The sequence below is a fragment of the Convolutriloba macropyga genome, chromosome 8 (genome assembly GCF_964194025.1).
Source record: "Convolutriloba macropyga chromosome 8, txConMacr16.3, whole genome shotgun sequence".
Lineage (NCBI taxonomy): Eukaryota > Metazoa > Xenacoelomorpha > Acoela > Convolutidae > Convolutriloba > Convolutriloba macropyga.
In genome coordinates, this window is record NC_134475.1 from 23,400,961 (window position 1) to 23,413,934 (window position 12,974).

The 12,974-nt window shown below is 33.8% G+C and overlaps 1 protein-coding gene across 2 annotated transcripts in view; it reads left to right on the plus strand.

Annotated features, from left to right (window-relative positions):
• Positions 1–6,611: 6,611 nt before the first annotated feature.
• Positions 6,612–12,974, plus strand: part of LOC142344020 (uncharacterized) — a 32,824-nt gene continuing 26,461 nt past the window's right edge. For both annotated transcript variants that reach the window (XM_075395466.1, XM_075395467.1), the window contains exon 1: positions 6,612–6,821. In XM_075395466.1, the coding sequence (XP_075251581.1) occupies positions 6,639–6,821 (183 nt within the window). In that variant the 5' untranslated portion in view covers positions 6,612–6,638. The remainder of the gene's footprint in view (positions 6,822–12,974) is intronic.

A 12,974-nucleotide genomic window follows, 5' to 3' on the forward strand; every position in this document is an offset into this window, starting at 1 on the left:
TGTAAAAGTTTTAGGCGAGTAAGTCCCTGGGCATATAAAAAATCCAAATTAAAAATTCTGTTTTGATATCTTATAAAAATTTTTAAGAATTGCTTGCTCTATTACAAAAAAATTTTTTTCTTGACAAAATGTTATAGTGTTGAATAAAATTATCACCTCTGTAGAATCCGAACTGTCTGTGCTCCCAATCAATGCAGAGTAGCTTTTTTGTACAAGTTTCAATGAAATTCTGTAGTTTACAAAAATTTATTATGGAAAGTCAACAATTTTTGCGACTTTTTATTGAGTTACCTTTAAAGCAGTTGAGTTACACCTTCTGTATTAACAAATATAGAAGGTAAAATTATTTTTGTCGTTTTTGCTTTTAACAAAGCATATAGCAGGCGGCCTTTTTAGTACTCTTCCCTCGGATCTCTAAATAATATTTCTTTGCGTTTCGAAATGTCATTTACATTTTTTATGAGTGTTAGATCTTCCCATTGAACAGAAACTTGGTACATTTTGAAAAAACATACTAAATCTTGATAGATCTTGCCAAGAAATTGCAATGGTACCTACCAAGAAAACATCAAGAAATGTACTATCTTGATTTTTTTTGCATGATTGTCGAGAAACAAGATGTTGGCAAGATTCCCGAGAAAGGTTAACCATGGCAAGGCAAGATATATCAATTATTGAAAATTCAATAGCACCTATAAACAAGATATAGCAGGAATTCATAAGATGAAGCAAGAAGTATCAAGGCAATTGCCTCTCCTGGTAATTTATCAGAGCAGCTACAATAAATTTTTTACACGATTCGGTTTTAGCACGACAAATAGAATTCTTTAAAGAGTTTCAAGCGCAATCAATTTCCGCATTTTTTATGTAAAACTTTCAGTAGGAAAGGTCAACCCAGGATTTTAATTACAAGAAAGATCATAGTAATAAAACATATGACCTTTAAGTCCAAAAACAAGTATTTTAATTCCGTTCTTAAAAAAACTGTAAATTCCGACAAAACTTTTTTTACTATGCGAAAATTTTCACGGTTACTTAACAAAAATTATTTCGCAAGTAACAAGAAAATTTTGTTCATTATGTTGGACATTGTATCTATGTCATATTATTATACACCAAAAAAATCAAACAAGAAAACAATGAAAGGTTATATCGTTTTTTAAAGTTGGCAATTTCAGCAAATATTCTAAATTGCTGTCCTCGATTTATAGGGAATGTACAATTGACAAGCAGTTATTTGCATAACTGGAAGAGATGTTGCTTGATTTACAATACAAAATGATCCGTATTGAACAGACAAAGCAGTGTTTCAACAGGTACAATACATTGTCATATTTAACTTAATTTTCTTCAGCTATGACCACTGTGAAATTAAGAGTCACAAAAAGTGCATGGATTTTGTCACTCGTTTTCATGGATAAAGGTAAAAATATTACTTTACCTAAAATTTGATTGCTCGAATTTATTAAGTAATAACTTGAGGCCCGATTCAGTGACTTAATTGCTCTCGCCAGCCGTGATAACGGCTGTTGCTTTCTTAATCAGTATTTTGTTTTGCTATGGTTTTTTATGCAACTGATCACCAATTAAGTTTTCTGTTAGTTTTCATAGTTACTTGACACGTTGCTAACTATAGTAGAAATTAGACACTGGAACTTGGAACAACAGTGATTGTTTGACAATTGGGCGAGAATTGAAAACGGACAAAATCTTGTCATTGTTATCCACGCTCACAGTCTTGTTTTTTTTTGCAACAAGTAAGTTAAAATTATAACCATACGGTTAAATATACCTGAAACAAAAAATATTTCAAATCATTCAAACAAGAATAATATAATAAACATCAACAAATTTCTTAAAGAATCACATTTTAAAATTTTCTTTTGATTGTTTTCTTCCTAAAAATAAAAATAACTTCTAAAAGCTCCTACGTTACTATTCAAAGGAATTTTTTCATGTTGTGAGAGCAAGAAATCATTCAACGTTTTCTTAAAAACGTTTTCATTTTTTGCCAACCGAAGCCAATGTGGTAACTTATTCCATTTCTGTACGCATTGACGAACAATCGAATTCATTCCAAAGCTGATTTTGGCACTTTGTCTAATTTTGAATTGTTTTGTTCGAGTATTTTGATGAAGACTCAGATACTCGTGAAAATTTTCAGAATTTTCGGGCCTAGCGACATCATAACAAAATTTGATTAGCGACATTTTTGCTATTATTAGCTCAGCTGGTAGGGTCTTTGTCTGGATTAGCAGATCTCTCGCTTTGTCATATTTTTGCGTAGAAAGCACACCTTTATACCCCAGTTAATCTGTCGGTTAAGGCGTTTTAGGTTTTTTGCAGATAAATTTTGAAAAAAGATTGCCGAAAATGATAAGTGTGAAAGCACAAGTGATTTTAGAAGAAGAATTCGCGCGTTCAGGGGAACTTGATGTCTTATAAGGTAAATTGATCTTATAGCATGAGCCATCTTTTTCAAGATTTTATTCAGCTGCTCTTCGAAACTAAGATTCCTGTCAATTTGAATACCAAGATATCTGCAACTTTTTTGTGTTGTGAGAACTTCGTTTTTGTAAAAAAAAATTAGATGCAAAATCTGAATTATCGCGCGAGAAAAAGATTAATTCGGTTTTGTTTGTATTCAAAGTTAGTTTGTTAATCTCTACATATTCTTCTGTTTTTTGTAAAATTTCCGTGATTTTTCCATGTAAGCTACCTTTCTGTCCACAACAGACAATATTTGTGTCATCTCCGATTTCAATTACCTTTTCCGTTGTGCTTATAATAGATGAGAAATCGTTCACATATAAAAGAAAATTGAGTGGTCCTAAAACAGTTCCTTTTGGCACACCGTGATTCAAAATTTCACAATCAGAGAATATGCCATTAAGTTTTACCTTTTGTCTGCGGTTGGCAAGAATTGAAAACAGTAATTCTTTCGCTTCCTGGGAAAAACCATACATTTCAATTTTTTGTTATGCGAAGTGTTATGCGAAATGGAATTGAACGCTTTTGCAAGGTCTAGAGAAATAGCAACAGTTTCTTTGATTTGATCTAAATTAGACGAAACTGTTTCTACCAGTTCTAGAATTGCATCAGTTGCAGACTTTTTTTTCTGAAATCCAAATTGCTCTTTATTATATTTTATGCTTATCAATGTACTCCATCATCTGATTCAGAAAGAGGCGCTCAAAAATTTTTGTAAAACTTGGAGTTACAGAAATTGGTTGATAATTTGTGCTATCTAATTTATCACCTTTTTTGAAAATTGGTGTTACATAGGCTAGTTTCATTTTAGTTGGGAAATTTTTCTCCTTAATGCACTCATTTAAGGCGAATTGTAGATGTACTCCTGTAGCTAATTTGCAAGACTTTGTGAGTCGTATTGAGATTTAACCAGGTCCTGCTGCTTTGTTATCGTCCAGCGAGTCAACGATTGAATAAAGTTCTTTTCTAGTCACAGTTCTGAATGTGAATTCAGGTATATTAAGTTTATCAGGTTATTTACAAGCAATATCCAAACCTTTGAAAACACCTAGAATAGCAAATGATCTATTCAGACAATTGACAATATTTTTTGGTTCCCTCGAAAATTCACCACTGTCTAATCTGATTTCATCAACCATGACAATTCTTTCATTCGGACAGGTCTTTTGTTCAATGAAATTCCATTGTTCTTTACTGGTTGGTAAATTTTGGAAGAAATTGATGCAAAAATTGTTGTGCGCCTCCCTGAGTCTCCTATTAACTAAGTTTCTTAAGCGCTTAAATTCCTTGTACGTCTCACTGTCAAGATTTTTTTTTCCATTTATTCAACAAAATATGTTTTTGTGCAATCAGATGTTTCAATTCTTGTGTTAACCAGAGCTTAGAATTTTTATAAGTTTCTCCCCTTTTTTTAACACTCTGAATTGGTGCGTGTTTTTCAACAATTTTCTCAAAAATATTAAGGAATGAATCAAACATATCGTTGCCATTCTCACATTGGCACACTCTACACCATTCGGCGAGGGCAAGATCTCTGTTATGTTTAGAGCGTTAGAAAATTCGAAAATTTCTCATCGTTTTTATGTTGTCACTCTCAGATTTCAATGAGAGGTTTGATTCGAAAATAACAAGAAAATGGTCGGAGATAAAAGGGGTTGTTGTGACATTGTAGGCAATTATCTGATCTTTTGTGACGAAACAGTGATCAATAAGTGTAAATGTTTTATCAGTACCTCTGGTTGCATCCCTTAGGTTAACAATTTCTAATCCTGAATTTGACGCAAAAATGTCTAGTTTACATTTTTCTGTCTTGTTCAGATAATTCAAGTTGTAATCTCCCGGCAAAATAACCTTATCTGTAACGCTATAGGCTCTGGATAATTAGGTACTTAATTGATCAAGAAAATACTCACCAAGACGTTTGTTTGGGCAATAAGAAACGTTAATAAGTAATTTTTCAGTCAAAGGGTCAGTTATTTCAACCCAAATGGATTCAAAAAAACTCTCATCAACCGTTTCAAGGCTTGATATAAAATCGGCGGTAAATTTTTTCGGGACAAAAATACCTACTCCTCCAACCTCCTCCAATCAGTGTCCAACCAGGTTTCAGTTACAGCGACAAACGTATTAATGGGAGCTCTTTGCGAAAAGTTTGCGAACTCTTCAAACTTGTTCTTCAAGCTTTGACAATTAATAAGGAAAAATAAAGGCGAGTGGCTTGTTCCTCTGTTTTTTAAATAACTTGAATACTCAATCAAATTTTTCAGATGAGGTCCCGGGGTTCAATTCAATGTCCCCTGACAGCTTGAGACGTACAAGTGAACAAAAAACTAACAGTTTTAGGAAGAAAACAAAAAAGTATGAATCATCTGTTTTTAAAAATTAACAAACATTAGGTTTGTTGGAATAATACTTTTCAAATGTGCGCTTATGAATTTCAGTATGATTTTTTCTTCCTATAAGTATACTGAAAACTAAAAATATCAAGAAAAGTCGCATTGTTCTATATTTCAACCAACCATCAGCCAAATTTATAATGAGTTGGAGGTTAAAATGCTTGTTTTGTATGGAAACTAAAAAAATTGTTGTTATCATAGTGGTCCAAATTTTTAAAACTTCGGTTGATAATTCTCGGTTTGATTTCAGTTTCTGACACCGTAAGTCCAAGATGCACGTTCAAGTTCCGAATATTTCTGACAAGTTTAGGTATACCTTGACTGACTGATGGATGTACTCCATCATTGCTGATATCTTTCGTTTCCCGTATATTATTCAAAAAAACAACGTCAATATCAAAAACGCCACTCAACTCCGTTGCAACATTTTCTAACGCTTCGTTATATTTGTCTATGTTTTCGTTATTTTTGCTGAAACCAAAAAAACCATCTTTAACTGGTGGAATTTTACAAAGTGCAACTTTGAGTGGTGACAGTTTCTTCTATAATTTCCGACGCAGTTTCCATTAAAATACTAGCTGTTTCAAAACCGCTATTTCCCGAATCAATATTGTTATGTCCAGCATGTATAATAAGATTCTCAATCTTGTGATAACCGTTGCATCGCTTTACAATATTTGATAATTCTTGAACTTTTGCTGAAGGTGTATAGCTGTACTTGGGCTCAGATCTTTTGCTTGTACTTTTTTGTATGTACTATCTGAAAGAATAAGTGTCTTTGTTGATCTTGCTATAAATTTCGGATAAAAAATCTTGGTTTGTTGTTGATGTTGTTGAACTTTGTTGTTGTCATGGATTTGGTTCGATGTTTTTTCGTTTACTTTGTCAATTAAATTATCAACCATTTTGTTATTTTGTTGTCGGAGGAAAGCATTTTCATCTTTAAGTTAATAATTATTTATTTAAATTCAAACATTTACTTATCAAATCTTCTTTCTTCATTTTTTCAAAATCTTTCCTCTCTTTATGTACCTCTATCATTGTTTCAAAAAAGCTGTGGTTTGTTTGTGTGTTTTACAAAAAGCGCATGCGAAACAGAATAGATCCGATTTTTCCTTCAGATAATTTTGACATCAAAAGTACACGACAAAAACAGGCATCGTGTACAAATGTGAGGGATATTTCCAATTTTTACGCAAATCTGAACTAAGTTTGCTTTATGTTACTGATGTATTTATACGCCTAAACTGTGGTAGTCTTAAAGCATGCTTGGGAATAATATTACTTCAAAAATTTGCTATTTGCACCGTAATGATCTTGGATGCAATGGCGATACCATGCGAAAATTTGAGGCTCAAAAACGCTGGCCATAATAGCGAAGCATAGCAGTATTGCTGTTGAAAATAAAAGAAAATATTGGTGTAATAATAAAACAGTAACGGTTCGCTAGAAAAAGCCACCGAAAAAATGAAACACCGACAATTAATTTCAAGGAAAAAAATGGAACACCGACAATTAATTTCAAGGAAAAAAATGGAACACCGACAATTAATTTCAAGGAATTCCGCTCATTTATTTCTTTTTTATTCCGCTCAAATTCCGCTCATTCCGGTCAAAAAATGTAAAGGCTTTGAGCGGATTTTGCTAAACTGTTCGCTCAAATTCCCGCTCATTCCTCGACTGGGGATTGCCAAACTTTTCAAAAGCATTTCAAACATCCAGAAATCAAAACAAGAGATCTACAAGTCAATAATGTTTCAGGTGAACAAACCGGGTGAATACTTGAAAAATTCTCGTTTGATGAAAGAAGCCAAGACAAGAGGGGATGTGATAATAGTGAATATGTCACCTAACTACCACATGCTAACAGTCCAACTACTCATTGGGTATATGTGGGTGCACTACAGTTGTCCAAGGGTCGACTACATTCTAAAGGTTTGTTAAGGAAATAGATTTCGCTTTTGAGTTTCGTTTAGTCAGTGCCAAGTTTCATGTTCCTTTGCACCTGGCACTCTACAAACAAACGGCTATCGTAATGACCATTATGCATTTTCATATCAAGTACCTTGCTGGAAATATCAACATTTTGAAATGACCCGAAGTCAGTATGGGGGTAAATCGAATTCTGTTGATTAAATTAACCGGACAAGCCCCAGGAGCATCTTTTGTCGAAATTAATTAAAAATTATACAACAAAGTAAACTAAAACGAAACATTTCTTATCTTGCTACAATTCGGTCTCTTGGAACTTTTTTGTGCGTCCAAACTTTTCCTTTTGTAATTATACGCGTAAACTTGTTCCTCAATGTCCCTTATCTTATTTTAGTTGAGAATTTTTCTATAATTTGAGCAAATTATTTATAATTGAACAGTAATTCCATCTTGACTCACCGTTCGATACTATTTGCATTTTTTTATTCTTTTTGAGTTCCTCATAAAACAGTGTATCTCAAGTTAGATAGTGAAACCCTTCTTTTTTTTTACAAATTTATTGATCGAAGGACTTCTAGAAGACTATTTACTTCTAAATGTAGATATGCTGCAGTATATTTCTGCCTTCAAGAAAATAAAATGCCTTGGTTTATGTTTTATAATTCTGTCAGCTGAATAGGATGGTAAATGTTGAATAAGTTAACGCAAATCATAATAAGTCCGTTCGAAAATTTTTTCTAGTTTTTTTTAAGTATCTAATGACAAACTTTATTATCTATCGCTGATGCCATTTCAATGCATGATTACTTTTTTTACTTTTTCCAGTTAACTTTTGAAAGTTAAACTTTCATGTTACTCTTTTTCAGTGCGTATGCAGGGGTACAATTGACTCTGATTTAGTTTTTTAATGCTGATAAGCAGAACCATTATTGATACAAAATCGCTATCTCAATAATAGCATGAAATAGTTCCAGGTTTCTTTTGCATAGAATACTTAAAATTGTTTGCGATGAGATGAAAACTAATTTGATGTCATTAGGTTAAACCTTAATAAATGATTTTGATTCGTTGTAATGGTTGTCGTCTGATCACAAACTCGCATGGCTTCGCGTACCTAACTTTCAGAGTAATTCAGTACTGAATCAAAATGATTCTCAGAAATATATCAGTATTGATTCAGACTTTGCTCATGTCACATTTAGCTCTGAAATCCTCTGATTCAGACTCTGATTCAGGCTCTGAATTATAGTATAATCTCTCGATATATTCAGTCTTGATAACTACAACGATTGAAACAAAGCGAATAATGAAATGAGTCTACTAAAACCATCTAATTAGAGAAGATGATAATCATTTAAATGTAATCACCTGATGAATCAGTACATTCAATAACATAATGGTAGCACTGATTTATACTATTGAGAGCAAAAGATAGTTATTAGGTTATAAAGCTAAAGCCATTGACGTTAACGAACTCTCCAGTCACCGATTCTAGAATGCCAGATTTTCCTATGTGCAGTGCAAGATTTTTAGGGTTTTTCTCATTGTAGGCCCCATCCCAGGTTAGTACTCATATCACGTATAGCTTCTTCAATCATGATAATTATAGCGTAACGGGGGATTATAATTGGAAAGACCCGATTTTTAAGCTGGCAGTTAAGTGACTGCGTCAAAAATAAGTTGAAAACCTGACTTAAACCGCACGGCTCAGCTTAGATCTCAATCAAAGCCCCCAGTTTCTCACTGTCTTCATATCTGAATCACTTGACCTGTAGATGAAAGGCGCAAGGCGGTGATTCCAAAGGCATCGCATCATTCATACATGTTTTTGTTCCGACCCCACTTGTGGGGGAGGAACTATATATTCAAATGTTTTTTTTTGTTCAGACATTTTTGGCCGATCGATATATTCTTTGTAGAGAAATGTGAGTGGTATCATTAAAAAGCTCGTCCAGCGCAGAATTCGCAATAAAAAAGGTTTAAAGGTTTTATGGCATTTCGTTTTTTCGAGGAGTTATGGAGGATTGAAGTTTTGTGTGAACACGGGATATTTGGCATGGTTTTGTTCACTTTAGTGTAATTTTTCTTCAAATTAAGATTTTTCTCTATAAAAACGCTAATTCAAAATGACATTTCACGCCACAAAATGAATCAATTTTGTGTTCCTAATAGACGAAAGCCGATAAAAAAGACTAGTTCTGGTCTCAGAGGGAAGTTTACTATAAAAAATCGAATTTTGTTTGAAAGCTTTTTTTTTAGAAAAATAATCATTTTTTTGGTTTTTTAAGTCACCAAGAGACTAGTGACTTTTCATATCGGGGTTATGTTAAACAGAAAACTCGTTATTATTCAAGTGAAGTCCAATGAACAGAAATATCGTTTTCAAGGAATCAATCATGCTTTTTTTGGCTCCGACTCAGAGTTTTTGTAATTTTAAATAAAATTTTGAATTTGTTTTTGAAGTTATACTAAATTTTAGGAGTCCTATGGCATTGAATCGTTGAATTAATTTGCAAAAGGGTCAGTAATGAGCATTAAGTGAACCTATCTAGTGCTTTGAGTGGACAGCTAATGGCTGTTAAGACTTTAAAAATATTTTTTCGAAATTTTTAGTAATAACCAATCATAGACGTATTTTCGTTAACTAAAAGTCAGTCTAGTATTGAAAGGAACCCCTCTTTTCTACTGCAAACAAAATTAATCTTGTTAGATGTTTTATTTTCTATCTATTGGTAATATCACTTCAAAGCCACATGCTTTCAAAAAAAATTTTTCTTTTGGATATTTTTGTGTTTTTGGTTCCTTTTGAAATTTTATCACATTATCGATGATCGTTCCAATTGATTTAGGGGAGACGTTCAATGAATCATAGATAAAGTTTTCAGATAAAAACCTACGGTTTAAATAGCTTCGACACTTTCTTCTCGCACTTTTCGACAAGATTTTTTGTATTTTGCCTTTCGTTGTTGTTGTTTTCATAGTCATTGACTTATTGTTATGTCCTATTGAGACGTTACGAAATTTTTAAACATCTTGGTCATCCCATTGAGGCATAACCTAGGGAATTTATTGGCTTCCCTGAAAGCTTTGAATTAATTGGCGTTGATATTACGGGTTTTCTCATGAGTTTTGTGGTTTTTTTTGTATTTGTTCTTATTTGTTAATTTTATACAGTCATAACGTGGAAAAAACAAAAATCCCATTTTTATAAAAATTAATTGAAAATATAGAAGTTTCTTTTGAAAAGTTCATTTTTTAATGGCTTCGACACTTATCGCTCAATTTTTTTTAGTTTTCTGTTTTTGCCTGTTTTTTAATTCTTCAGGTAGCCGTAAATTGCTGACCGGTCTCATAAACTTGTTATTGAGGATTGATTGACAAATGTTACATGAAGCAGTCTTTATATCGAAGAGTTCTAACGTTTGTGATATTATTTTTCTTTTCAATGAGTTTTCAAACTTTCCAGTTCTTGTTGTTCATTTCGTCAACTTGTATTTAACTGTCATCATTGAGAGGTCCCATCCAATTCTTTGTACTCTAGAAGTAAACAGTTCTACTGATGATATGTTGTAGCTGACGTTTTAATTGTTAGACAATATGCGATTTCATAAAAGATTTTTGACGGTGTGTTCGTGTTTCTTTTTCTCTTTATTTACCACTTTTGCGTAATAACAGATCCCAATGATTTTCAAAATTGGCCAAAATGAACTGGTTTATTCTCCAGTGAAATTTTAGATTAACTAGTCTAAATACAACTCGAAACAAAAATACATAATTCTCAAATAATACCTTATTATTTTCATTGCCTCAATAATTTTTTTTCCGAAAATTTTTTGTTATTTTTGAGTTTTTCCGCATCTTTAGTCCGTTCCTATGACTTAGTCTAACCAAAGACAAGTCTTAATGTTTTTGTTGTTAAATTATTGAGAACTTTTTTGTTAAAAGCTAAATATTTCTTGTTTTTAACACTTGCGTCTTCTAAGAAAGCTATTGAATTAGTTGGTTTAAAAAATATTTTTGTATGATTAATTCTTCTTTTTGTCGACTTGTTGCCTGGTCTCATTGAGGAAAATTTCCATCTGCCGTATAGTTAGGATCAATTAAATTTGTGTAGTTAAGGTTTTGACTTGCAATTATGATTGCATTTTTACGTTGTTACTCGGTGCTTTTAAATTTAAATATTGAGTTTTTGCTGTGAATTTTTATTCTTGCTTATTTTGTTGCTTCTGTTGTTTTTGTTGTAGTGTTTTTAGTGGCAGATCTCGTAAGTGTTGTAATGAGGCATGACATTATGTAATGCGATTACTAGTTAGGTTGTGTAACAATTTTTTTAAACTCGAACATCGATTGATGTTATCTCGTCTATTAGTTGACAATTAAGTCAAAAATTTGTGGTACATGTGTATTACCATTACAAAACATTCCTACTTTACGTATGTTATGATGCAGTAAATTAATAATTCCTTCATGCAGTATATATACATTAACATTGTTAACCATATGCAATCGTCCGACGATTGTCTCCTATGTTCAAAGTTAACTGGTACTACGCACTAAGTGTGCAGACTGACAAAAGGTCAAATGCAGTTCTGCCTTAGCTTTCACCAAATAAAGTTGTGCGTTGAATATTCTCTTTTCGATTAGAGCTTAGATCTTATTCTTATAAGTCTAGCATCACATGGCGCAGTCAGCCGAAAAAGGAAAAACGATACTAGGTCTCGAACCATTCTGGGATAAACCCAGCTCAAACCCACCAACACCATGGGAAAAGTGGAGAAGTCAGTTGAAAATGGCCTTAGTCGCAAAGACAATTATTGAACTCGACGACCTCCTAAGAGAGAAACCAACAACAATAATTTATCCCCCAGAGCCAGTGGAAGAACAACCGGTACAAAATCCAACCCAGACGATGGAAAGGGAGAGGCTAACAAAATATAATCAGGCAATAGCCAAATGGAAAAACGAATAAAACATAATTGACAGAATAGGGGTGCTATGCGGCGACAAGCCATGGGACATCGCAGATAAACGAGCAAAGTCAATGATTTACCTAACCATTGGAATCGAAGGACGAAGAATGCATACAAGGAAATACCCCCATATCAACGTCGAGAACATCACGACACAACAACTATGGGAGGAACTAGAGCTGACGTTCATACGACCACGGAACGTCACCTTCGACCGATACTTGCTACTCACAAGACGACAACAAAAGGGCGAAACAATGGAACAGTTCCATTCAGCTTTACGATCTTTAGCAGAATTTTGCCAACTGGGAGCGTTGGAAGACGACTTGCTACGAGACATCTTTACAGCCAACATGATTGACCCGGAGATTCAGAAAGAACTTTTAAAGGTAACATTAGAACCAGAAAAGGCACTTGAATTAGCCATTAGCATTGAATTAGGCGCCCGAAGCCAGCTAGCAATACAAGCTAAAAACACTACAGACCCCTCAATGGTAACAATTGTAGGACGATCGGAGCCAGTCCTAGCCATCTCCAGTTCGAGATACCGGGGAAACTATCGAGGCAATTTTAGCCAGCCCCGAGGCAATTACCAACCGCCCAGAGGCAATTCACACCAGTCAAACACTCAACAATTCCAACAACATAATTGCCGTAACTGCGGACAACCATGGACACAAGAATATCGAAGTAAGTGTCAAGCCATTGAACAGACGTGTAGAAGATGCAACAAACCCAATCACTTAGCGAAAGTCTGCAGATCCAACATGAACAGATACACAAACAATCGCAACGTCAACGAAATAATAGAACAAGACGAAACACAAAACGAGGAACAAATAAACATGGTCTCACTAAACAACGAAATAGGCAGTATCAGAGAGGATTCGGAAGACGATTACATGGTCAACCTGATTTCCCCCACAGAAACATCACCCACACCGACAAAACTTCACATCAAGTTTGGAAACACCAAATACTGGGTAATGGTGGATTCAGGTAGCTCTAACAGCCTAGTAACGGAAAGAATGGCACATGAAATAGAAGACAGAGATAAAAACAGCTGGTGGAGTCGTAAGACGAATCCCACAAACTTGCGCAGCTTTACGAATACACCAATCCGAAACGTCGGCACACTATACTGTGACATAGAATGTAATGGATGGAATGCTGGAAGAGCTGACCT